The 27,131-nt window shown below is 48.8% G+C and overlaps 1 protein-coding gene across 11 annotated transcripts in view; it reads left to right on the top strand.

Moving 5' to 3' along the window:
- OTUD5 (OTU deubiquitinase 5) overlaps positions 1-27,131 on the top strand; it is a 36,104-nt gene that overhangs the window by 1,636 nt on the left and 7,337 nt on the right. For 4 of the 11 annotated variants that reach the window (XM_030933772.1, XM_030933771.1, XM_030933775.1 and 1 more), the window contains exons 2-7: positions 1,147-1,234; positions 2,003-2,076; positions 12,304-12,397; positions 21,508-21,572; positions 21,662-21,833; positions 21,917-22,065. In XM_030933772.1, the coding sequence (XP_030789632.1) occupies positions 1,147-1,234; positions 2,003-2,076; positions 12,304-12,397; positions 21,508-21,572; positions 21,662-21,833; positions 21,917-22,065 (642 nt within the window). The remainder of the gene's footprint in view (positions 1-1,146; positions 1,235-2,002; positions 2,077-12,303; positions 12,398-21,507; positions 21,573-21,661; positions 21,834-21,916; positions 22,066-27,131) is intronic. The other 7 variants (XM_030933780.1, XM_010362582.2, XM_030933781.1 and 4 more) reach the window with 3 other exon arrangements.

Below are 27,131 nucleotides of genomic sequence, written 5' to 3'. Positions count from 1 at the left end.
GACCTCATCTTGTAGGGCCAATAGGTGGGAATTCTCCAAGAGACAGGTAGGATCGCGCCCCTCGTGAGCAGGAGTCTCAGGTCTTCCAAAAGACCTAGGTCTGTGTTCAGTGGCTTAAGAGCTCTTTTTCTCTGGGATAGAAGTTTGAGATTCCCCCTCCAGGAAAGTCAAATAAGGTGGAGACCTCAGAGATCGGGTCTGAACATCCCCAAGGAGCCTAAGCCCTTTCAAGAGTCTGAAACACTCTGCATGTAGGACAGTCCTCTCCCGCTTCGCTAGGTAACATGGCACAGGACCACTGAATAGCCAGACCTGAGACCTCAAGGGTCCTAAGTCTGTCTTCAGGGTCCTGAGAGTCCTTATTGTAGAATCAAGGTCCTGACACACAAACACACATGCCCCCTTTAAGGACAGGGATCTTCTAAGCTTTTTCCAGGGATGTAAGACTTTTCGCAGGGAGATATGATTCCCTTGCCCTTGGGGACAGGGACCGAAACCAACACCCAAGGACCAGCAGCTTTACTTGAGTACAAGAGACTCATCCGCTTTCTGAGTGACAAAGGTCTGCATTTCCTATCAGTGGCTGAGACCTACCTCTTCGGAGACAAGGCCCTGAATCTCTTCAGGATCTTAAGCTTCTTGTAAGAAGAGATGAGCCTTCAGCGCCCCCACCAGGGGCCTGAACCTTTCTTCAGGAAAATGAAGACTCACAGCGTTGGATCCTAGGGCCTAAGATTCACCTGCTTATGGACTGAAGTTTTTAGAGACCGAGTCTGAGGCCTCTTCGGGGGCGTGGTGTCCTGCTGCAAAGGTCTCAGACAAGGTGAAGCCTTAGAAGATTCTTCTTCTCAAGACTGGTGTCTGAGTGGTTTTGGGGGTCTGAGACTCCCTACCCCACAAGCATATGTGACCTTTTTACCCCAATTATAAGGGACTGAAACATACCTTGGGGATACAGTATCCCATTTTCCCTTTTGTAACAGGAGTTTGAGGCCCTCCCCTCTTTGGGCCTAAGCTTCTTGTCAGGGACATGTAACCCTTGCCTTGGGAACTTGAGCCTGAGACTACTCCTCAGGGGACATGGGCAACATGGGATCCCAGAGATGATGTCTGGGGCCTCCCTACAGCTCTCTGCCTTCATTTAAGGGCCTGAGACCCACTGTGCCAAGGACACTTGAGCTTTCCTTCAGGGACGGGAGACTCATACATACCCTGGTGACTTGTGTGTCTAGAGGTAAGGTCTGAGCTTCCTCCTCAAGGAACTTAAGGTGTACCCCTGAGAAACAGGAGGACTCCTCCCCTGACACTTGAGCCCTGAGACCCTTCCCTTCGGGCATGGATAAAGGATCCCTGTGGAACAGGGTCCTGAGTCTACCTCCAAGGGTTTGAATCCTACCTCAGGTGTGCGAAGGCCTGTTCCCCACCTTAGGACCTGATTTCTGAACCTGTCCTTAGGGTACTGTCACCTCATCTCAGACAACATACATACACCCTAGTCATAGGGGTCATTTAGGGACGTAAGATTTCCTGCCTCGGGGACTTGGGCCTCAGACTCCCAATTCCTTTCGGGGACATGAATAGGGTAGGATTCTGAGGAAAAGAGTCTGGGCCCGAGCTTCCTCTCTGGGACAAGATATCGTTTGCCTTAGGGACTGGGGCCTGGCTCCCACTTGGGCATGAGGCTCTCCCCCTACCACACCAGGCATTCCTTTCTGTACCAAGAGAGGAACGTGAGGTCATCCTCTGCCATCGGACAGAAGGACCTGGATGCTCTTCAGGGGCATATGAACCCCTTATCCTGAGCTCCCTCATGGCCAGGGCCAAGAAGATCCTCCTCCTTTCTATGAGAAGATTGTCAGGTCCTGGGGACATGGAGTCTGGAGCCTCCCTTCTGAAACCAGGAGCGATTCCAAGTTTCTCCCTGACCTAGCTATGCTTGTTTCTCATCTCTAGATCATATAATAAGTTTTGAACTGCTTTTGACAAGCTTTTTTCTTCCCAGGGACAGGAAAGGGGTTTGGGACATCGCCACTCTGGGGAAATTCTCCTCCCACATTCCTTTTCCCCTTGGCTCAGGTAAATCTTTCTGTACTTCACAGGGGCCCCAAGCCTTGTCTTGAGCTCCCTGTTCTTGTTCCCTTCCTCCCATCATTAATTCTGGCACGATAAGCCATCTGTACTCAAGGGTCAAGACCAGTTATTTTTTCTCCCTCTGGTTGGGTAGTTTCTTTCCTCCTCTAGAAACAGGGAGCCATACATCCCTGGTTCCATCAACAGAGAGAAAGAACATCTTGTGCTGCCATGGTAACTCAAAAACACCTCCTTATGCCCCTTGCAGTCCCTCTCTTATACTTGTCCCCATAAGAATATGGAAGTAAGCCGGGCATAGTGGCGCATGCCTGTAGTCCCAGCTACTCGGGAGGCTGAGGCAGGAGGATCACTTGAGCCCTGGAGTTCAAGACCTGTTTGGCAACATAGTGAGACCTCATCTTTTTTTTTTTTTTTTTTTTGAAACAGAGTCTTGCTCTGTCACCCAGGCTGGAGTGCAGTGGCGCGATCTCCGCGCACTGCAAGCTCCGCCGCCTCCTGGGTTCACGCCATTCTCCTGCCTCAGCCTCCCTAGAAGCTGGGACTACAGGCGCCTGCCACCACGCCCTGCTAATTTTTTTGTATTTTTAGTAGAGACAGGGTTTCACCATGTTCACCAGGATGATCTCGATCTCCTGACCTCGTGATCCGCCCGCCTCGGTCTCCCAAAGTGCTGGGATTACAGGCATGAGCCACCGCGCCCGGCCGACCTCATCTTTATTAATTAAAAAAAAAATATGAAAATCAAGTTCTGTGGGTTCATGAAACCTGCCCTTCCCAATGACAGGAGAGGCTTTCTGTCCCCACACTTTTTGGGACAAATAAGATGATCCTCTTTTCCCTGCCTTACCTGGTCCAACTTGAGAACTTTTGGGGATGAGAAGAGGGAAGATTCCTCCTGCCACCCCAGTCTTGGTCCTAAACTATCACTAGGGGTGTTTGTATTCTGGAGGTCAGTTGGATCCCTTGGGAAGAGAGGTGTCGTTAAGAGGGAGTCTGGATGGTGATTCTGGGGTTCTGACTGCTTGGGCTTCCTCTTTGTCCTGATTTTCTTGTATCCCTACTTCCTTTAGGAGTCTTTGGCACCGTGGGGTCCAGGTGCTGGGTGGGTGGTGATGTCAGGGGTTCCCAGGCATGGCTGTCTTGCTGAGAGTCTGCTCTATGAAAAGGTTGGCCTGTAAGCATCCTGAGTTTGGAGACCCCACAGAGCTCTTTGAGAAGGGGCATGTGAACTGAGGTGGTGGAAAAAGCTGGGTGTGGCACCATAGTTGATGCCTGGGTTCCAACTCTGGGTCTTTCAGGGCTTTGCTGGATGAACCAGGGTAGGTTCTACCTATGCGCTCTGGGCCTCAGTTTCCTCACTGGCCAGGCAAGATGCTGGTGAGGTGTTGTTTGGGATTTTAGGGAACTCAGTCCAAAGCTCTCTGGACCTGGAGGTGGCAAAGAATGGTGGAAGTCTTTTGAGGAGGAACTGGGTTTCTCCCCTCTCTTCCTGGCTCCTCTGTTCCCTCTCAGCCATCCAAGCTTGGTGGGCAGGACAAGCAGCCTGTTTTGTGTGAGGCTCAAGGTTGATGAACAGCCTTTTTTTGTCGGCACCCCTGTTGTAATGAACAAGCTCAGTGGGATTTCCTGTCAGGAGGCCTGTTGGATAGTGGTGTGGAGGTAGAGTTGTGTGTGGAGTTGGGGCTTTGGAGCAAGGCAGGCTTTGAGCCATCATCCCTCAATTCTCTCATCACCTTCCAGACTTCAGCACCTCCTCCTTACCTGCTTTATAGCTTTAGGTAAACTACTTCTCCCCTCAGCTGCCCTTTTTGCAAAAGTTTGTTCATGCCCAGGTGTATCTGATCTTGCTCGCCTTGGACCTTGACTGGGTTCTTCCTCTTGCCTAGAATGGGCAGTTTGCCCCAGGTTCATTTTCGTTCTTCCTACGAGCCTTTGTCCACTCCTAGTAACCTATCCTTGGTAGCAAAGGCCCTTCATTTGGCATCTAGGAACCTGCTGATTTCTTGGGTTCTTCTTACCCCAACTGGAATTGGGTAGCTAGCTGGTGGGAAAGCAGGAATCCCAGGCAATGTGGATTGAGTCCTGTTTCTGCAGTAAGCTTTTGTGTGGTCTTCGGCCAGTTCCCTTTTCTGGTTCTTAGTTTCTCCCTCCATGAAATGGGTAGTGGTGAGGAGGGAGGTTGGACTCACTGCTCTGAAGCAAGTTACAGTCTCTTCCCTGCTCCCACTCCCCTCACCCTTCATGAAAGTTTTAAGTGGGACCCCTTGGCCTTTGGGGGTTGTGGTAGGACATTTCAAGCAGTGTTCAGCATCCTTCTTGGCTGGTGCTGAGCCCTTGGGTGTGTTTCTTTTAACAAGTTTAATGAGATGTAATTCATGTACCATGGTCTTCACCTATTTGAAGTGTACAGTTCAGTGGCTTTTAGTATATTCACAGATCGGTGCGTCCATCACATCACTACAGTCAATTTTAGAACATTTTCATCACCTTAAAGAGAAATCCAGCACTCTTTAGCCATGATCCCCCAATTTCCTCATCCCCTTCCAGCCTCTGGCAACCACTAATCTACTTTCTGGCTTGATTAATTTGTCTATTCTGGATGTTTCATGTAAATGGAATAATAGAATATGCAGTTGTTATGTGGCTTTTTTCACTTAGCATAATATGTTAAAGGCTTATCCATGTTGTAGCATGTATCAGTACTTCATTCCTTTCTATTACTGAATAACAGGATCTTGGGTTGTTTTTGTTTTTGTTTTTGAGGTGGAGTCTCGCTCTGCTGCCCAGGCTGGAGTGCAGTGGCGCAATCTCAGCTCACTGCAACCTCCGGCTCCTGGGTTCAAGTGATTCTCCTGCCTCAGCCTCCCGAGTAGCTGGGACTACAGGCATCCGCCACCGTGCCTGGCTAATTTTTGTATATTTAGTATATATGGGGTTTTACCATGTTGGTAAAGCTGATCTCCTGAACTCCTGACCTCAGGTGATCCGCCTGCCTTGGCCTCCCAAAGTGCTGGGATTACAGGTACAGGTGTGAGCCACCACGCCCGGGCGATCTTGGAGGTTTTTAATCCTCCTGCCCTCAGTGGCCTAACCAAATGTTGGTGCCTTGCGCTTTTCCCCTTCTGCCCTGGAGGGCTTGTGTTGGTCTTTAGAGAGTATTGTGTCTATGTTTCTCATTGGGTGGGTTGCCTGTGGTTTTTTTTGTTTTTTTTTTTTTTGTTTGTTTGTTTTGAGACGGAGTCTCACTCTGTCCCCCAGGATGGAGTGTAGTGGCGCCATCTCAGCTCGCTGCAACCTCCACCTCCCGGGTTCACGCCATTCTCCTGCCTCAGCCTCCCGAGTAGCTGGAACTACAGGCGCCCACCACCACGCCTGGCTAATATTTTTGTATTTTTAGTAGAGACGGGGTTTCACTGTGTTAGCCAGGGTGGTCTTGATCTCCTGACTTCGTGATCCACCCACCTCGGCCTCCCAAAGTGCTGGGATTACAAGCGTGAGCCACCGTGCCCAGCTCGCCTGTTTTGTCTGTGGAGCCAGGCTAGTGTTCCTGGGTGCTTTGCTGGAGGGGGTGGTCTTGGCACCAGGGCTGCTGGGACAGAGCTGTGAGTCCCAGAATGCTAAACACCTCTTGGCCATGGGCTCTGGGAAGACATCTGTCCATGAACTGCCACTGCTGCTGCCATCTTTTGCCCCCTTCCTGCCTCAGTGGCAGCTCATCCATCCATAGGCAGGGTCAGTAGTTTCCCATGCTGAGAAGGGAGATTCGAGGCCCCTGCTGCCTTAATTCTAACATCCTATTCTGGAGGATGGTAGGCAGGTGGACCCTGCAGAGTGGGATCCATGCCATGTTGTCTCACACCTTTGAGGCACTAGGGAACAGATACCAAGGAGTGCTACCAAGAAGAGGGGTGTGTTAGTTTCCTGTGGCTGTTGTGACAAATGTTACCACAGACTAGGTGGTTTAAAACAACAGAAGTTGGCTGGGTGCGGTGGCCCACCCCTGTAATCCCAGCACTTTGAGAGGCTGAGACGGGTGGATCATGAGGTCAGGAGTTCAAGACCAGCTTGGCCAAGATGGTGAAACCCCATCTCTACTAAAAACAGAAAATTTAGCTGGGTGTGGTGGCGGGTGCTTGTAATCCCAGCTATTCGGGAGGCTGAGGCAGAGAATTGCTTGAACCCAGGAGATGGATTGGAGGTTGCAATGAGGGTGGAGGGTGCAGTAAGTTGAGATTGCACCACTGCACTCCAGCATGGGTGACAGAGCGAGACTCCATCTCAAGAAAAACAAAACAAAACAAAAAGAGGTTTATTCTCTCACAATTCTGGAGGCCAGAAGACCAAAATCAGTTTCACTGCTTCCAAATCAAAGTGTTGGCAGGGCCACACTCCTTCTGGAAGCTCTCAAGGAGAATTTAGACCTTTTCTAGCCTCTCGTGGCTGCCAACATTCCTTGGTTTATGGTTGCGTCATTCTAATCTCTGCTTCCATCTTCATCGCCTTCTCTGTAAATTTGGTTTCCTTTTCTGTCTGTATTGAATTTCCCTCTGTCTCTCTTTTATAAGGACACTTGTGATTGCATTTAGGTCCTACCTGATACTCCAAGATAATCCCCCATCTCCAGATTTAATAATGTAAGTTAATTACATCTGCAAACACTTTTTTTATTTTCTCTTTTTTTTTTGAGACAGAGTCTCGCTTTGTCACCCAGGCACAATCTCGGCTCTCTGCAGCCTCCGCCTCCTGGGTTCAAGCTATTCTGCTTTACCCTCCTCAGTAACTGGGATTACATGCGCCCACCATCACGCCCGGCTAATTTTTGTGTTTTTAGTAGAGATGGGGTTTCGCCATGTTGGCCAGGCTGGTTTCAAACTCCTGACCTCAGGTGATGCACCTGCCTCAGCCTCCCAAAGTGCTGGGATTACAGGCATGAGCCACTGTGCCCGGGCTTTTCTTTTCTTTTCAGACAGGGCCGTCCTCTGTCACGCAGGCTGGAGTGCAGTGGCGTAATCTTCGCTCACTGCACCCTCCACTTCCTGGACTCAAGTGATCCTCCAGCCTCAGCCTCCCGAGTAGCTGGGACCACAGGTGCGAGCCACCATGCCCGGCTAATTTTTGGTGTTTGTTTGTTTGTTTTTGAGATGGAGTCTCGCTCTGTCGTCCAGGCTGGAGTGCAGTGGTGCAATCTTGGCTCACTGCAACCTTCGCCTCCCAGGTTCTAGCAATTCTCTTGCCTCAGCCTCCTGAGTAGTTGGGATTACAGGCGCCTGGTACCACGCCTGGCTAATTTTTGTATTTTCAGTAGAGACAAGGTTTCACCATATTGGCCAGGCTGGTCTCGAACTCCTGACCTCAGGCAATCCACCTGCCTCGGCCTCCCAAAGTGCTGCAATTACAGGCGTGAATCACCATGCCTGGCCTGTATTTTTTGTAGAGATGAGATTTCGTCATGTTGCCTAGGCTAGTCTTGAACTCTTGAGCCCAAAGTGATCCGCCTGCCTTAGCCTCCCAAAGTGCTGGGATTGCAGGCATGAGCCACCACGTCTGGCTCTACCTTTTTCATTATAAGGTAACATTTACAAGTTCCAGGGGGGTTAGGGTTTGATATCTTTGCGTGGCTATTAATCAGCCTACTAGAGAGGCTTTTTTCCTTCCTGGGGAAAGGAGGGGAACTCATTAAGTGGTCTCTTACTGGGCAAAGCCCTGTAATATTTGAGTCTGCCCAGCATCCCTATTATTGGGAGGCTTGGTATCCCCATTCACAGATTGGAAAACTGGCTCAGAGCAGTTCATCACATAGCTAATAATTGGTGGAGCTAGATTAGAACCTAAGTCAGTTGGGTTCCACAGCCTGCTGCTCCAACTTCACTTGGGCCTTTAGACTTCTAGGTTACAGAATCTTGCCTTATCTCCTGGGATCCTCTGGTGTTAGGGAGCTTTACTCAGCCTTTTTGTGGAGGCTCAAAGATATGGAGGGACTTTCCCACAGTTCACAGCCTGGACTTGATGATCTCAGACCAGGGCATTGTTGGAGCTTAAACTTATCTATGGCTGAGCTATCCTCTACCCCCCACCCCTACCAGCCCTTCCTGAGCAACATTTTCTCCCCGAAGGGAGAAAGAAAAGGGCCAGAGCCCAAACTCTTCAGGCTGCTGATGCCAAAGTCAGTGGGTGGCTAGCAGTCCAGCCTCTAGATCCAAGCCTGGATGCCAGTTTGACTGCCCCAGGACCCACACCCTGCAGTGCAAGGGGCCTATTCAGTTCTCTTTCATGTTTAGAGACAAACCAGGATATTCCATGGATGGGCTGAGAGGTATGTCCTCCATGCTGTGGCTCATGGGGGCCTTCCCTGTTGCCTCTATACTAGGCTTTGCTGGTATCCAAACTCCAACTCCTTTCTCTTTCTGCCTTTGTTTTTTTGTTTTTTGTTTTTTTGAGGCAGAGTCTTGCTCTGTTACCCAGGCTGGCTAGGGTGCAATGGTGCGATCTCGGCTCACTGCAACCTCCACCTCCCGGGTTCAAGTAGTTCTCCCGCCTCAGCCTCCCAAGTAGCTGGGATTACAGGCACACGCCACCACGCCCTGCCAATTTTTTGTATTTTTAGTAGAGACTGGGCTTCGCCATGTTGGCTAGTCTGGTCTTGAACTCCTAACCTCAGGTGATCCACCCGCCTTGGCCTCCCAGAATGCTGGGATTACAGGCGTGAGCCACCATGTCTGGCCTCCTTTCTGCCTTTGTAAAGTGAGGGTAATGTTTCCTGCCACCTGGGCTTTGGTCAGGACAATTAAATGAGGTCACATCACCCTTTGCATCTGGCATGGGGCAGGTATACAGTTAATATGAGTTCATCGTTCTTCTTGGTCCTCCTTGCTTACCTGCCTAGTACTACCCAGAACTTTAGCTCTACTGAATTCGTTGCTGGGCTCCAGGCATCCCTGGTACTTTGTGGCAGAAGTGACTTCATTTCTCATCCAGTTAACAAGCGTTTTTGGAGGTCTGGGTGTTTTAATCCTTTGGTCAGGTGGCACCTCCTCTCAGGTGCTAGCCTTAATGACTGTTTCTTTCTTTTTTTTTTTTTTTTTTGAGGTGGAGTTTCGCTCTTATTGCCCAGGCTGGAATGCAATGGTGTGATCTCAGCTCACTGCAACCTCCACCTTCCGGGTTCAAGCGATTCTCTTGCCTCAGCCTCCTGAGTAGCTGGGATTGCAGGCATTCACCACCACGCCCAGCTAATTTTGTATTTTTTAGTAGAGACGGGGTTTCTCCATGTTGGTCAGGCTGGTCTCAAACTCCTAGCCTCAGGTGATCCGCCCACCTCGGCCTCCCAAAGTGCTGGATTTACAGGTGTGAACCACCACGCCTGACCCAATGACTGTGTTTCTTTTCTTCTTTTTTTTTTTTTTTGAGGCAGAGGCAGAGTCTCGCTCTGTTGCCTAGGCTAGAGTGCAGTGGCCGGTTGCCGGCTCACTGCAACCTCTGCCTCCCAGGTTCAAGCGATTCTCCTCTCTCAGCCTCCTGATTAGCTGGGATTACAGGCGTGCACCACCATGCCCAGCTAATTTTTTAGTATTTTTTAGTAGAAACGGGGTTTCACCATGTTGGGCAGGCTGGTCTTGAACTCTTGATCTCAAGTGATCCACCTGCCTCGGCCTCACAAAGTGCTGGGATTACAGGCGTGAGCCACCGTGCCCAGCCTCTTTCTGTTTCACAACACCTGGTATTTACATTTTTCACAGCCTTGTTCATACCTTGTGGTGGTTACCTGTTTCCCTGCCCCTCTGCTAAGTAGATTGTGAGCTTATCAGGAGTGGAGACTAAGTCTGATTCATTTCACTGTCCTCACTGCCCAGCCCGGTATCTTACTTAGTAGCTACCGGGTAAATCTTTCTTAGATGGATAAGTAGGAGCCCCTCTCCTGTTTGACCTCCTTTTCTCCTCTCTTTTCCCCCTCTCTCCAAAGGCAGGAAGTTTCTGTGTTCTTTTTTAAGAACCCATTCTTGTGTCAGGTTTGGGACTATAGTTATGGTTGCACCATCCCTGCTGGAGACCCCTGGCTGGGGCAGGCCCATGACTCTGGGAGATGGCTGACCCTGTGTGGCCAGGATGGACTTGGCCATAATTGGCTGGAGTGTGTTAATCCACAGGCTTGGGGGCAAGGAGGGCCACCTGGACCACTGGAATGTTGTGCACAAACAGAAGTCCTTGTGCTGTGCATGGAAGCTCATTAAGGGCTTCCAGGTGCCTTTGTCATCTCTAGAAATCCAGCCACATCTTCCTGGGGTATGGGCCCTGATGATGGGGCTGGCCGGGTATTCCCTTGTCACCTCTTCCTCCCCTCCTGTCCTGCTACTCACCTAGGATTTGCTGAGGTCCTCTCAGTTGTACATAATCTCCGTGCTGATCTCTTCCCCTTCTGTGATTGGCGACAACTCCCCCCAGTATATGGTACGTTATTTACAAAGCTTCTTTAGGTCCTGAAACTCCTCTGAACCTCTTGACAGCTCTGTCCGGTAGATCAACATATCCCCCATTCCATAGGAAACTGAGACTGATATCGGACAGCAAGTTTGTGACAAAGCTGGGGTTGGAATCCAGAGCTCTTGCCTTCCAAACCTTGTGCTTACAATTTTGCCGGAGATGCTTCTCCTCTGGCTTTCCTAGGGGATGGATTCCACCCCTTGCCTGAGCTGGGGAAAAATGGCCTTATGGACAGGTGGGCCCCTATGTCTGGTCTCTAATACCCCAGATCCTATAAATTCCTGGGCAGGCCTGTGTTCCCAAGGAGCAGGCTTGGGATCCTGTAGTTTGCAGCCCTGTTGCTGGGTCAGGCTGGCTGCTTCTGGTAGCCAGCAGAGGGCGTAAGAGGCCCAGGAAAGGTCTGCTGCTTCTGGTTGGTTTTGTTTTGAAATGAAAATTGTTTTAAGAGGTTATGTGGTCATTATTTTTTTTAATCCAAAAACATGCATTTGTACAGGTTCATTTAAGTTGAACCTTCACGGTGCCAGATGTGCTTTGGAATTTAGGAAAAATTCAGAATTTATGAAACTCACCTGGTGTGTATACTTTGTATTACATAACACTTCCAGCAGGGTCTGAGGTAGCACCTCATAGTCAAACACCTGTATGTTTTCTGCATTGAAATATTTGAATATTCACCCCAAGTGGGATAGATTCTTGTCAGTTCTGGTCAGATTATGATGCCAGATGAATTAGATAAAGGCTTTTGATTTTCAAAGCTTTTTGGGTTTAGTGTACCTTTATAAAAGGAAAGTGCAATAAAATCGCTGATAACACCAGGACTTAGGGATAATATTTTGCTGTCTAGCTTTCCCAATTTTTTGTATGTGTGTTTGTATACATACATATAGTATATGTGTGTAGATATCTATCTGTTAAATGTGTTCAGTCACAGATGAGAATATTGTTTGCACACTTTTGCCTTCTAGAGTATATCTTTTTTTTTTTTTTTTTTGAGATGGAGTTTCGCTCTCGTTGCCCAGGCTGGAGTGCAATGGCGTGATCTCGGCTCACTGCGACCTCTTGCCTCCTGGGTTCAAGTGATTCTTCCGCCTCAGCCTCCCGAGTAGCTGGGATTACAGGCATGCACCACCACACCCGGCCAATTTTGTATTTTTATTAGAGACGGGGTTTCTCCATGTTGGTCAGGCTGGTCTCAAATTCCCGACCTCAGGTGATCAACCCACCTCGGCCTCCCAGAGTGCTGGGATTACAGGCGTGAGCCACCGCGCCCAGCCTACAGCATATCTTGGAATCCTCTAGCCCTTGGTCAGGTTCAGGATCTAGGCTCTTGCCAGTTACTCCCTCTTCACCACCTTTCCTAGATGAAATTCCTTGAGGTAGAGCCACATTCTCCACCCAGGCACTTGCTGGGTCTGAGTCTCTGGCTGCCTGGGGCAATGTGGCTCCCTGGGCCAGGCCCTGCAAGGTCGGCAAAAGTCATAAGGCAGATGGGGCCACTGTTCTCAGGGGACCTGGGACCCTTTTGGAAGCAAGTCTTAGTTTCATTCAGCAACTGATTCCCTAGAAGAGTCTCCTACTTCACGTGCATGGAGTGGTCAAACAGGGCTGAGAACTTTACCTTGGCCAGCGTCCTCTCTGTCAATGACCTAGGCCTCTTGGGAGCTTGAGGTCGGGGCCCTGGGGATGGAGTATAGGTTTTCCCTGTTGCTGACCCCCACCTCTTCCCTCCAGCAGGAGCATTGGTTTGAAAAGGCCCTACGAGACAAGAAGGGCTTCATCATCAAGCAGATGAAGGAGGATGGCGCCTGTCTCTTCCGGGCTGTAGGTGAGTCTCTGCCTTAGTCCTTAAGGGCCTAGGGCTGCCCCTAAGCTGTGTCCCAGTTATCAGGAATAGCCCCTGAGACAGGGTTGAGGCAGAGCTAGCTAATCTTTTAGGGACTCCAGGCTCCAGCCTCAAGTTGGTATCTGATCTCTAGCCGTGGGTCTTGAGACGTTGTAGTGGTGCAAGATTAATATGAATAATAACAGCAAGAAGAGTGATAAAGAAAATAATATCCTTTGGGACACATTGGTCTGTCAGGTGCTACAGGAAACCTCTTTGATTCCCCCCTGAGCTAGGTGAGTGTAGGGACTATTGTTGCTTCCATTTGTCAGATGAGAAAAGTGGCTCAGAGATGGTGGGTGACTTGTCTGGAGTAAAATAATAAGTGGTAGAGTTGGGATTCAGTGTCTGCATTAGATTAGTCTGAGGCCCATGCTCTTAACCATAGCACACTGCTGCCACCCTGGCTGTATGACCCCTAGGTTTATACCCAGATCCCATCTCTGGTGTGTTGCGGGTCTCTGTTCCTCAATTTGTGTATATGGGGGCTATCAAACTAGATCTTTACAAATTTCTTATGTCATAGAATTTTTTTTTTCAACTTACATAAAAGTAGAATGATGAACCCTCATGTACCCATCATCCAGCTTCAAAATAGTCAACACGTGGCCAGCCTTGTTTCATCACTATCCCACCCACTCTTTCTCACTCCCCTGAAAGAAGAGTATTTTTAAAGCAAAACCCCGACATTGGATCATTTTATTCGTAAATATTTCTGTATGTTTCTCTGACAGATGCAGACTTACTCTTTTCTTTTTAACATAATCAAAATGCCATTACTGCACCTAACCGAATTAATAATGCCTTAATACCATCTGTTATCCAGTCTGAGCTGGATCTTTGAGGCCATTTTGGCTCTGAATCTGTGACCCCACAGGTAGTTGTGAGGCCCTGTGCTAGGGTGAAGGGGAACCTGGGAATGTGACCTGATCCTCCCTTTAGTGCTCTGATACCTACCAAGGAAAAGTGTCCTCTGATAGGAGCTTTGAGCTGGGAGTCAGAAGACCTACCTTCTAGTTCTGGCCCTGACTCATAACTGCTGTGACACTTGGCCTTGGTCTTACCGTCTGGGAAATGGTGTTGATTCTCAATGCCTCTTTGAGTTCCTTCTTGGTCTGCTATTCTCTCTGTCTGTGGGTAACCCCCATGTCTACTGGTGGGCTGGAGTGTTTCAGGCTCCATCCCTGGCTGCACCACTGATTTTCTTGGTATGACCTTAGGCAAGCAGCTCTTCTTTCCTGAGGCCGTTTCTTCATCTATAAAATGGGGCTAAAAGACCCTAATGTAACGATTTAATGAAGTTGCTTTGGTAAATCCCTTTAGTGCCTGACACATATAGTAGACCCTCATGGAACAGTAGCATTTGTAAAACCCAGATGCTGTTTTCAGTGGTGCCTCAGAGTCACATGTGTTTTTTGAAAGGGTGGAGTGAGTGGTCTCCTCTGTATTCTGCCAAGTAGACGAGGCTCAGGCAGTGGGCTCTGTTGGACTGGGAAAAAACTTACACCTCCTACCCCTCTGTCTCAAGTTTGTGTTTTTCCTGGGATGTTTCCCAGAGGAAGAGCTGGGTTTCAGGGCATCTTGGACAAAAGAAAGGCAAAGAAAGAATAGGTGGGGACCTGTTAGTTGCGAGGCCCTGTGTCCAGACCTCAGGCTGGATGTGAGGTAAGCAGGGTTGCTGGTGGAGTTAGGATCAGAGAATACAGCAGGCATCTGAGTCTTGGGCAGTCATTGAGGGTAAGCCTCAGGGCTGGCTAGTAAGGACCTGGCTTGTGTAGTAACTCATATCAAGAGCTGTGTGTGTGTGTGTGTGTGTGTGTGTGTGTGTGTGTGTGTGTATTTAGCTGTTCTCCCCAAATATCCCCGACTCTTGGGGCTACCTGGCTTGTAGTAACTCGTATCAAGAGCGGTATTTGTGTGTGTGTGTGTGTGTGGGAATCTGTGTATCTAGCTCTTCTCCCCAAATACTCCCGACCCTTCCTCCCACTGGGGCCTTCAGTATAAGGGGCCTCTACTTACAGGAAGAGTTGACCACAGCAGGTTGAAGGCCTTTCCTTATCGGCACTATGGCTACACATTTCCCCTGACTGGGCTGCCTTTGGCTTTTCTCTGTAAAACCTCAGAAGTCCTGTGGCCTCTCCCCCGAAGTACATGGCCCCTAGTCTCTAGACCTTATCTGGAGGTTTCCTTGGTGCAGAGTGCATAATACATGTGCCTGGGAAGGGGACTTTGTCCCTGGGCTTTTTGCTGCCCCCCCCCCCCCCGTTTCCAGCCTCGTCTGGATGGGGACAGATGGCAGTCAGCTTAGGCTGACTTCCTGTCATGTGTGGAATAGTGGAAGGAACGTGGAACAGAGAGTTGGAGTTGGGAGGGGGTTGCAAACATAGAGGGCACTGTTTCCTTGACTCCTGCTGTGTGCTAGACACTCAGCTGGGTGCTTCAGGCTCACTTGCAAAACTTGGATCATTATGCCATGAGACAGGTGAAAAGATTGAAGCATAGAAAGGGGAATGACATGCTCAGGGCCATTAGCCAGAACTGGCCTGGGAACCTAGAGGTGTCCAAAGGACCCACAATCTTTTTTTTTTTTTTTTTTTTTTTTTTTTTTTGAGATGGAGTCTCCCTCTGTTGCCCAGGCTGGAGTGCAGTGGCGTGATCTCGGCTCACTGCAACCTCTGCCTCCCAGGTTCAAGCGATTCTTCTGCCTCAGCCTCCTGAGTAGCTGGGATTATAGGCGTGCACCACCACGCCTGGTTAATTTTTGTGTTTTTTAGTAGAGATGGCGTTTCACCATGTTGATCAGGCTGGTCTCGAGCTCCTGACCTCGTGATCCACCCTCCTTGGCCTCTCAAAGTGTTGGGATTATAGGCGTGAGCCACCGCACCTGGCCAGGACACATTCTTTTTATTATCCTAGGATCCTTAGCTTCTTAGCTTGATTGTCAACTGGCTGGATGACCTTGACTGTGTTCCTTGACATCTCTGGACCTTACCTCCTCCAAGTAGGAGCACGTGGCCCTCTGTTGTTGGGCGTCTTGAGGCAAATGGCTTTCTGCCTTCTGTTCCTCTGGATTATCTTCCTATAGGGTCCTACCATTTGCTTTAGAGACTTCTGAGAATTGCCTACTCCCCAGGCAGCTGCCTGCCTGCCATTGGTTCCCCTGAGTGAACCAATATCCGTTGCTTGCACTCAGTTCTCTCCTACCTCCTCTTATTGGGGATTCATGAGCATCAGTGAAGGCTTGGGTGGAGGGGAGGTGGGAACCTGAGCCTCAGAGGTATCCTGTGGCCCACCCTGTCCCTGTTATGCTCAGATAACCTCCTCCTGGAAACGTGACTCTGCATCTCTCCCTTGCTCCCTCTCTCCATGTGGCTTTGACTCAGCAGAAACCTCTAACCCTGACCAGGGTCCTGGTGCTAGTTTCTGTGGGCAGAGTGGAGGCCATATGGTTGTTTGTACATGGGCCATGGGGGAGTGGCAAGGGCTGTGCATGTTACCATGATGAGGCCCAGAAACATTGGCTAGGCCCACTCTTCTGTGCCTTTTGGTTTTGGAACATGGACCATCAGCACTAGGAGGGGTAATCTGAGGTCAATTTTGATTGTTTTATAAATGGGGAAACTGAGGCCTCAAGAGAAAGCCAAGATCCTACCCTGTCTAGGTCATACAACCAGTGTCAGAACATTGGTATTTGAGGTTGAACCAGGCCACAGAAAGAAGAAGATTCCCATGGGCCATTTCCTGTACACCAGCTTCCTTATATCTCCCTTGTATCCTTCAGGTTTCTCATCCTTGCAGTGGGAATCCTTGAGCAGAAGAGCACACATCTCAGGAACCAGACTCTTCAGGGGGATGAGTTCTTCTGTCTCTCCCACTGAGGGTATGCTAGTTGGGGTAGTTGGGACCACAGACCAGGTCACACCATGTCTGCTTGACAGGCAAGTGAGACCTTTGTCCTGGCTCATCTCCTCAGGAGATTTGTTCTCAGTGGGGCCAGGGTTCCACTGGACCAGGAGGGTAGTGGGGAGCAGACCAGGTCTCTGTCTCCCTCTGCAGCTGTGTGTACACACATTTGTGTGGTTTGTTTTTAGGTTCCCTGTAGACACCTAGCTTCCTTTTTTGCCCTTAGTGGAACTTGCTGTGGCTCTTCTGGCAGGCAGGCAGCTACCTGGGGAGTAGGCAGTTCTCAGATGTCTCTAAAGCAAATGGTAGGACCCTATAGGAAGATAATCCAGGCTCTCATGTCTTGCTTCTTAACATAAATCTGGGTACATTATTGGTTACATTACATTAGTTACATGAGGACTTTCCCCAGGCAGCAGAGGAGAGAGGTTGAGGCTAGTCTGTTAGAGTTCTTGGTTATTTCCCCTGCCCTCCACCTACCCTGCCAGAGGCTAGGAAGGAGGTTAGTGGGGTAGGGATTTCCTCAGTTTGTAGAGCCTCTTATCTTCAGTCTTTCCTGAAGTGGCAAGGGCATCTACTCATTGAATGTGATAGTTCTCTGTTGTGGGATTTATTGGGTGAGCATTTGACCTCAGGTAGCATCTTTGGCAGGCTCTGCTGTATGTGTATACCCATGTGCATTTCTACACTGGTGTCTCTGTGTGTCCAGAGAAAGGAAAGAAGTAGGGTGTGTATGGGGACGGTAATGTTCATGTTGGCCTCTGTGGCCCTAGGGAGAGATACAGACCCTGAAATCTATAATCTCTGCCCACTCCCATGCCTTTCCTGGGTTCTAGCTGATTCCTGCTTGTGCTGGTGTGGAAACTGAGGCACACAAGATCAGGTCCTGCCCCAGGGAGTAAGGCGACTAAGATGGTGGCTAGATTGGGGTGAGGGTGGTAATATCAGCTGGGGCCAGCAGTTACCCTTTGAGAGCCTGGCCTCCCCTTCACCCCCCTAAATGTGTGATCCCAGGCCAGCTTTGCCACATTTCTGTGTCTCCTGGGTAAAGTAAGAGTGTTTTGGTAAGGATAGAATGAGTTGGAGTGTGAAAAGTCTTTGGTATGGGACCAATTGTAGTATTTTACTGAGGATTTCTGAGCCCAGTTGGAGATGGGAACAGAGGCAGAATGGTGGGGGACCCCCTTCCAGCTGGCCTCTGGGAAGGGAGAACAGGTGCAGATTGCCCACAAGTGCAGCGTCAGCAGGAGAAGTTTCAGTTTCTATCAAAACAAGTTCTCTGAATTCCCCTACCTCTGCAGGTCATCCCCCCAACCTCAGACCCCTCCACAGGGAAGTCACGCCTTGCCCCCAGCCCTGTGTGCCAGCCTTCTGGGAAGAGGAGGGCTTTCTGGAGGACAGAGGTGGAGCTAGGAAAGTCAGAAAAACGAATTTTTTTTTTTTTTTTTTTTTTTTTTTTTGAGACAGTTTCGCTCTTGTTGCCTAGGCTATAATGCAGTGATGTGATCTTGGCTCATTGCAACCTCCACCTCCCGGGTTCAAGCGATTCTTCAGCCTCAACCTCCCAAATAGCTGGGATTACAGCCGTCTGCCACCACGCCTGGCTAATTTTTTGTATTTTTAATAGAGATGGGGTTTCACCATGTTGTCTAGGCTGGTCTCAAACTCCTGACCTCAGGTGATCCACCTGCCTTGGCCTCCCAAATTGCTGGGATTACAGGTGTGAGCCTCCACACCTGGCCAAAAACGAATTCTTGTTGACTACCCCTATGTGTGTAGCTCTGTGCTTAGATGCTTTTCCTGCCTTATGTTATTGGAGAAATCCTATTCTCCCTTGTTGGGGTCGTACTATTGCTGTTTTCCTTGGTTTAGAGATGTATATTTTCTTCCACATTAATGATTCCAAACTTAGGATATACCTTATAATCAGTGTGATATGTTTTCCCACCAAAAGCTGTGATTAGGTACATGTTATACCATATCACCTATCAGTGGTGTCGTAGGATTGAGGAGAGAAGGTGGTATTTTACATTTTACAGATAAGGAAAGAAGTGTCATAACTTGTCCATACTTTAGGACCCTGTTTTATGAAGCCTGTATTGTTAACTTGATATTAATTTAACTGCTGAAGTTTTGTTAGAACTAAGGGCCTAGAGGTAGACTTGTGGACCTTTGGTTTCACTAAAGGTGGAGAGCCAGGAGAGGACATGCATCCTAGGTCTGCATTTGGGGCTTTCCTCTGACTGAGCAATTGCAACAGAAATGAGGAAGGGCTTCATAAGTGGTTATGGCAACATTCTGGCTGACTCGTGGGTAACTAGCAATAGGAAGGAATCATTGTCGTCATGACAAATGATGTTCTTGTTTCTTGACCACCTACTGTGCCTTAGGTGCTTGGCAAACCTCCTGTGTAGTTTTGACAACACCCAGCAAATGGAAGAGGAATTACTGTCTCTACCTTATGCACGAGGACATTTCAGCTTAGAGAGGTTAAAGGCTTTATCCATTGCCACACAGCTGGGAGGCAGCAGAGCCTTTCTGCCAGGCCAAAGGGGTCAGTAGCAGAGAAATGGGACCCTCAGGGGGTTTTCCCCCAGATCCCTTCCCTGTTCCATGGTCTCCTCTCTTTCCCCCCTTTTCCTGCATCTGGCATCTAGCTCTTGAAGATAGAACTCCCAGGCCTGGAAATGACAATTGACCTTTCCATAGGATATGGGCTTTCTCCATCACCTCAGCCTCTCTCTCTGAGCCTGGCCAACCAACCCCTATTTAACCCCTTCACGCTCATCTTTGTTCCTGTTTACTGCAGCTGCCAACAGCACTGCCTTCCAGTACCCCAAGCTCAGCCTACAGAAATAGCTCCTCAAGCAGCTCACTGTGCGGGCTTTGTGGTCCTGGCTTCTAAGAAAGGCAGCAGCAGGGGCCCCCCAGCCTGTGCACAGGACATGTGACTTGCTGGAAATGCCGCTGGGGAGGGCGGGGGAGAGTGTGGCCACAGAACCCACATCCTTGTTTACATTGGTGAAGGGGCTACCCCCTTCCCGCCTTCACAACCTCCACACCCCCTTACCCTTCAGGTCTCTTCACCTCCAAGAGGACAGGAGGCAAACATGGGCCCTATTTTCATCTCAGAGTAGCCTTTCTCACAGAGCCCTCCAGGGTAGGAAGGGGAAGGCAGGGAAGGCGTTCTTCTGACAGGTCTTCAGAGAGGTAGACTGACAGGGAAGAACTCGGGAGTGTTCCTGTGTGACCTGACCCTAGCCCAGTGCCCCAGGGAGATCCCATCAGAGCAGTGGTCCTCTGGGGAAACAAAGGGAAATTCCCTAAACCAGTGGAAATCAGACTTGCATGATCTTCAGGCCCACTTTAATTTCACAGGGAGAAGAGCTCCCTGGCTTACCCAGCCTGTCCATTTGCTCAATAAACTTTTCCTGATTTCCTTTACTGTATCGGGCCCTGAGCTGGGGGTGGACTTTGGTGTGAACTGCCCTTTGCCTTCAGTGGGAGCCCAGTGTGGTCGGGCAGAAGTCTATGCACACCTTTGATAAATCTGGTGATAGAGGTGTCCTGGGTAGTGGGGAACTGTATTAAAGAACATGTTGGGCCAGGCGCGGTGGCTCACACCTGTAATCCAGGCATTTTGGGAGTCTGAGGCGAGAGGATCGCTTGAGCCCAGGAGGTCAAGGCTGCAGTGAACTATGATTGCGCCACTGCACTCCAGCCTGGGCGATAGAGCGAGACCTTGTCTCAAATAAATAAATAAATAAAGAACACATTGGTGTTTGAGAAGTAGGCAGCTGACGAGGATGGAAGGAGCGTCCTGAAGAGAAGGAACGGCATGTGTGAAGATCCTCAAGCGAAGCAGAGGGAGTGTGTTTCCTTCTCGCCTTAGTTTGACCAAATCTCACGACGCCTGGACTATTCGGGCCACAGGCTGCCCATCCTGAGTTAAGCTAAAGTTAGTTGCATGTGTGTCTTATCTCTTTTACTAGACTGTGTGCTCCCCAAAGGTAGGGGCAGGATTTTACTCACCTCTGTCACCTTCACAGTACCCCACATTCAAGCCTCCCTATGGAGGAAGGAATTCTGATTTACTGTGTGGCTACTCTGTCCCAAGCCCAGTGGTAGTTATTTTATACCCATTATCTCATTTAATCCCCACCATTAAGGCCTGCCATGTGGTTATCCCTCTTTTTTTTTTTTTTTTTTTTTTTTTTTGGAGACAGAGTCTCACTCTGTCGCCCAGGCTGGAGTGCAGTGGCATAGTCTCAGCTCACTGCAACCTCTGCCTCCGGGGTCAAGCGATTCTCCTGCCTCAGTCTCCCAAGTAGCTGGGATTACAGGCGCCCGCCACCATGCCCGGCTAATTTTTGTATTTTTAGTAGAGACAGGATTTCACCATGTTGGCCAGGCTGGTCTCGAACTCCTGACCTCAAGTGATCTGCCCGCCTCGGCCTCCCAAAGTGCTCAGATTACAGGCGTGAGCCACCATGCCTGGCCTGTTATCCCTCTTGTTCCTATTTTACAGATGAGATATATGAGGCTCAGAACACTTGGGTCACTTGCCTCTGGTCACTCAGCTCTCTAGTATCTGGCAGAACTGGGCTTGGAGCCCGCCCCCTTTTTTTTTTCTGTTTTTCTTTTTTTGTCTTTGTTCCTTTTTTTTTTCAACCTACAAAGGCTGTGTTGGCTCATGGGAGTCAGGAAAACTGAATTCAGAGTTGACTCTGTCACAAACTGACTCTTTGTGATCTTGGACAAACCACAAACTCCTCCTGAACCTCAGTTTCCTCGTGTGGAAAGTGAAGAGGTGGTGTGGGAATCAATAGCTTTTGAGGCCAACCTATGGAACTTAGAATGTTGTTGATTTCTCTGAGTGGCCACGTGTACCCTAGATAAAGTCATCTGCCCAAGAGGCCTGTGGCTGTGTTCCTCTCACCTGCACTCTCTTGTTCTTCACATATGGCCCTGCCTGCCTTATTTTTCCATGACCCCGTTCTAGCCTACAAGGGCAAGAACTCTCCAGGCCTTGGGGTAGAAAAGGGAATTTCCCTGGTCCCCCAGCTCCTCCTCCCCAAAGGATGTTCTGTGATTCAGAGCTCTTCTCTGGCATCTCTGACCCTAGCCGCTGCTTTCTTCTGCCCCCACAGCTGACCAGGTGTATGGAGACCAGGACATGCATGAGGTTGTGCGAAAGCATTGCATGGACTATCTGGTGAGAAAATGGGGGAGGCCTTTGGGGGAGGGGCAGGGTGGGAGGATTTCTTCTCCACACAGACCTTAACCTTCCAATCTATTCTGCAGATGAAGAATGCCGACTACTTCTCCAACTATGTCACAGAGGACTTTACCACCTACATTAACCGGAAGCGAAAAAACAATTGCCATGGCAACCACATTGAGATGCAGGCCATGGCAGAGATGTACAACCGTCCTGTGGAGGTGTACCAGTACAGCACAGGTACTTCTGCAGTGGGTAGGTGAGGGACTGATGGCAACTCGTTCGAGCCTGCCCTACCTGGCCTGCTGTGGATGCTCCCTCCTTCTCTTTCTCTGCAGAACCCATCAACACATTCCATGGGATACATCAAAACGAGGACGAACCCATTCGTGTCAGCTACCATCGGAATATCCACTATAATTCAGTGGTGAATCCTAACAAGGCCACCATTGGTGTGGGGCTGGGCCTGCCATCATTCAAACCAGGGGTGAGTAGGTCCCTGTGCCCAGAATGGCTGCTGGATATAGAGGTCAGAAACCTCTGTTGGAGTCTGTTTTGCCCCTAACTCACAAAAATATCCTATCTCCTCTCTGGGTCTCCCCTGAGGTCTCACCCTCATAAAAAAAAAAATAGGGAGTTACTCAAGGTGATCTCTCAGGGCTTGTTCTTTGGTCTTGATTTGCCCGTCTGAGTTGGCTTACCTATCTTTTGTGCCCATTGAGGGCTGGCATTTTAGGATATGGAGTCCTATTTGGGAGCAGTGAGCCAGGGCCTGCTCTAGGCATCTTGGCATGTATTTTTCTCCCGGGATCGTAGTGGTTACAGACAGCCATGGTCACAGAGACATGGGGTACAGGCCTGGCCCCACCACTCACTGGCTGTGTAATCTAGGCAGATTCTATAAGTATTCCAGGCTGGCAGCTTGGCTGATACAGAAAGCACCTCCCACTGGGCCTGGGGCCTAGTAGGTGTTCAGAAGGTGGCAGTACATTTTCCCAGCGCACACTGATAGATTCTCATTTCTCTCTCTCTTTCTCTGTCTCTCTCTCTGTCTCTCTCTCTCTCTGTCTCTCTCTCTGTGTCTCTCTGTCTCTCTCTCTGTCATAGTCATCTGCTGAGGATTTTGGTATCTTCTATTCAGGTTTCACTTCTACAAACACAAAGTACTCCTGCTTCATTTTCGGAAACACATACCCTAACACCAACACACCCTCCAACATAGTTCTTTTTTTTTTTTTTTTTTGAGACGGAGTCTCGCTCTGTCACCCGGGCTGGAGTGCAGTGGCCGGATCTCAGCTCACTGCAAGCTCCGCCTCCCGGGTTTACACCATTCTCCTGCCTCAGCCTCCCGAATAGCTGGGACTACAGGCGCCTGCCACCTCGCCCGGCTAGTTTTTTGTATTTTTTAGTAGAGACGGGGTGTCACTGTGTTAGCCAGGATGGTCTCGATCTCCTGACCTCGTGATCCGCCCGTCTCGGCCTCCCAAAGTGCTGGGATTACAGGCTTGAGCCACCGTGCCCGGCCAACATAGTTCTTTTTTGTTTTGTTTTTAAATAAACTTAATTTTAGGGCAGCTTTAGATTTACAGAATTACTGCAAAGTGGCTGGGCCCGGTGGCTCACACCTGTAATCCCAGCATTTTGGGAGGCCGAGGCCGGTAGGTTACCTGAGGTCAGGGGTTCAAGACCAGCCTGGCTAACATGGTGAAACCCTGTCTCTACTAAAAATATAAAAATTAGCTGGGCACGGCAGCGAGTGCCTGTAATCCCAGCTACTCGGGAGGCTGAGGCAGGAGAATCGCTTGAACCTGGGAGGCGGAGGTTGCAGTGATCCGAGATTGTGCCACTGCACTTCAGCTTGGGCGACCGAATGAGACTGTCTCAAAAAAAAAAAAAGTTGCAAAGATATTACGGAGTTCCCATGTGCCTCACTATGATTAATGTATTAACATAGTACATTTGTCATAGTTAATGAGCTAATATCGATATATTATTAACTAAAAGACCATACTTGACTCAGATTACCTCAGTTTTTCCCTAATGACCTTTATCTGTTTCAGGATCCCATCCAGGATGCCATATTATATTTAGTTGTTGTGTCCCCTTTATCTCCTCTTGGCTGTGACAGTTTCTCAGAATTTTCTTGTTTTTGTTTTCGATCTGTTTACTGACTCGTTTTGCCTTTTCTAGAATGTCATATAATTGGAAATGTACAGTATGTAGCTTTTTCAGACTGGCTTTTTTCACTTAACACTATGCATTTAAGATTCATCTGTGACTTGTCCTGGTTTAATGGCTCATTTTTTTTTTTTGGTGGGCGGGTGGGGAGACAAGGTCTCACTCTGTCACCCAGGCTGGAGTGCAGTGGGGCAATCTAGGCTCACTGTAGCTAGCCTCCACTTCCCAGGCTCAAGCAAGCATCTCACCTCAGCCTCCCGAGTAGCTGGGAGACTACAGGCACTCGCCACCATGCCTGGCCAGTGTTTTTAAAAAATTTTTTGTAAAAAAAAATGAAAAAAATTTTTTTGTAGAGACAAGATCTGAGTATATTGCCGAGGCTGGTCTTGAACTCTTGGGCTTAAGTGATCCTCCCGCCTCGGCCTCCCAAAGTGCTGGAATTACAGGCATGAGCCACTGCACCCAGCTTCCTCTTTTTCTTCAAAAATGTCAATGTTTTGGCCAAGCGCAGTGGCCAAGCGCAGAGGATCACCTGAGGTCAGGAGTTTGAGACCAGCCTGGCAAACATGGTGAAACCCTGTTTCTACTAAAAATACAAAAAAAAATTAGCAGGGCTTGGTGACACACGCCTATAATCTGAGCTACTTGGGAGGCTGAGGCAGGAGAATTACTTGAACCTAGGAGGCAGAGGTTGCAGTGAGCTGAGATTTCACCCCTGCACTCCAGCCTGGGCGACAGCGAGACTCTGTCTGAAAGAAAAAATAAAACGAATGTTTTAAGTTTTTGTATTTAATAGACTTAATAGTTTAGAGCAGTTTTAGAATTACAGAACAATTGAGGAGATAATACAGAATTCCCACATATCGTCCTCTTCCCAAACACAGTTCTGCTATTATTATTATTATTATCTTCTTTTTGAGATGAAGTTTCGCTCTTGTCACCCAGGCTGGAGTGCAATGGCGCAATCTTGGCTCATTGCAACCTCTGCCTCCCAGGTTCAAGCGATTCTCTTGCTTCAGCCTCCCAAGTAGCTGGGATTACAGGCATCTGCCACCACACCCAGCTAATTTTTGTATTTTTAGTAGAGACAGGGTTTCACCATGTTGAAGGCTGGTCTCGAACTCTTGACCTCAGGTGATCCACCCATCTCAGCCTCCCAAAATGCTGGGATTACAGGCGTGAGCCACCGCGTCCAATTCTGGTATTATTAACAGCTCAGATGATTATGGTACATTTGTTACAATGTGCGAACCAATGTTAATACTTTTTTTTTTTTTAAAGACAGAGTTTTGCTTTGTTGCCCAGGCTGGAGTGCAGTGACGTGATCTCGGCTCACTGCAACCTCCGCCTTCTGGGTTCAAGCAGTTCTTCTGCCTTAGCCTCCCAAGTAGCTGGGATTACAGGTGCCCACCACCACACCTGGCTAATTTTTCTGTTTTTAGTAGAGACAGGGTTTCACCACATTGGCCAGGCTGGTCTGGAACTCCTGACCTCAGGTGATCCAACCACCTCAGCCTTCCGAAGTGCTGGGATTACAGGCGTGAGCCACTGCGCCCAGCCTAATACGTTACTATTAAACGAAGTCTGCATGCCTCCTTAGGCCCCTTTATCTTTGACAGTTTCAGTTTTGTTTTGATGACCTTGACGGTTTTAAGGAGTACTGATCAAATATTTTGTAGGAAACGTCTCTTTTGAACTTTTTCTCATGTTTAAACTAGTGTTGTGGGTCTTAGGGAGGAAGATCACAGAGGTAAAGTGCCATTCTCATTACATCATTTCAAGGGTGTATACAATGAGTGTCATTTATGCCCGTTGGTGTTACACTTGATCAGCTGGCAGAAGTAGTGTTTGTTAGATTTCTCCACTTAAGGTTACTCTTTCCCACCTTTTCCATACTGTACTGTGTGGAAGGAAGTCACTCTGTGCAGCCCACACCTAAGAAATGGTTATGCCCCATTTCCTTAAGGGTAGAGTATCTGCATAGATTATTTGGAATTCTTCAAGGAGGATCTGTCTCTCATCCTTAACTCATCCTTAATTTATTAATTTTTCCTGTTATTTATTCATCTCAATATGGTCTTCTTTTTTTTTTTTTTTTTTTTTTTGAAACAGAGTTTCTCTCTTGTTGCCCAGGCTGGAGTGCAAGGGCACAATCTCTGCTCACTGCAACCTCTGCCTCCCAAGCAGCTGGGATTATAGGCATGCACCGCCATGCCCAGCTAATTTTTTGTTTTTTTAAGACAGAGTCTTGCTCTGTCACCAGGCTGAAGTGCAGTGGCACGATCTTGGCTCACTGCAACCTCCACTCCCTGGTTCAAGCGATTCTCCTGTCTCAGCCTCCCGAGTAGCTGGGATTACAGGCATGCGCCACCACACCCAGTTAATTTTTGTATTGTTTAATAGAGATGGGGTTTCACCATGTTGATCAGGCTGAAGTCTTGAACTCCTGACCTCAGGTGATCCACCCTCCTTGGTCTCCCAAAGTGCAGGGATTATAGGTGTGAGCCACTGCGCCTGGCTGAAACAGCCATTTCTCTAAAGAGCCCTGGAACGTATTGGAGAATGTTAACAGAAGCCAAGACCTAGGTGTTGAATGTGCTCTTCGATATCAGGTTGTCCATGCTTCTAGGCCCTCTCAGATGATAGAGCAAGGAGCTACATGTGTGTATAGTGGCCTGTGTACACATATCTATAAATATTTCTACGTGTAACCATCTTTATTTATATTAAACATGAATCCTTACTGATGTCTGCAACTCAGATCCGTTATCACATGCTTCATTCTAGCCTTCTCCCCTTGTTCATCTGCAGCCCTAGCCTTCTCCCCTTGTTCATCTGCAGATTCCCACTCCAGCAGTAGATATGGTATCAGATGTATATGCAGTGGCTCCTACCACCCGTTTATGTAACTGCTCACTTCCATATACACATGTAGCAGAATCAGACTTGTTCACCTATACCCCCGTGGGAAACAACTTTATCACTACAGCACAATGCTACATATAGTTCTTTTTTGCCTTTGGTGTTACAGACTCCATTCATTTTGAAAGTGACCTATTTGTACCACCTCCACCTCCTTCAAATGAGGTTGTTTTTTTTTTTTTTTTTTTTTGAGATGGAGTCTCGCTCTGTCGCCCAGGCTGGAGTACAGTGGCGCGATATCGGCTCACAGCAAGCTCCGCCTCCCGGGTTCATACCATTCTCCTGCCTCAGCCTCCTGAGTAGCTGGGACTGCAGGCACCCGCCACCACACCTGGCTGATTTTTTGTATTTTTAGTAGAGACAGGGTTTCACTGTGTTAGGCAGGATGGTCTCAGTCTCCTGACCTTGTGATCCACCTGCCTCGGCCTCCCAAAGGGCTGGGATTACAGGTGT

Source organism: Rhinopithecus roxellana, chromosome 7 (genome assembly GCF_007565055.1).
Source record: "Rhinopithecus roxellana isolate Shanxi Qingling chromosome 7, ASM756505v1, whole genome shotgun sequence".
In the NCBI taxonomy this organism is placed as follows: domain Eukaryota; kingdom Metazoa; phylum Chordata; class Mammalia; order Primates; family Cercopithecidae; genus Rhinopithecus; species Rhinopithecus roxellana.
Note: the sequence above shows the minus strand (reverse complement) of the source record. Positions and strands in the feature narration are given on the sequence as shown.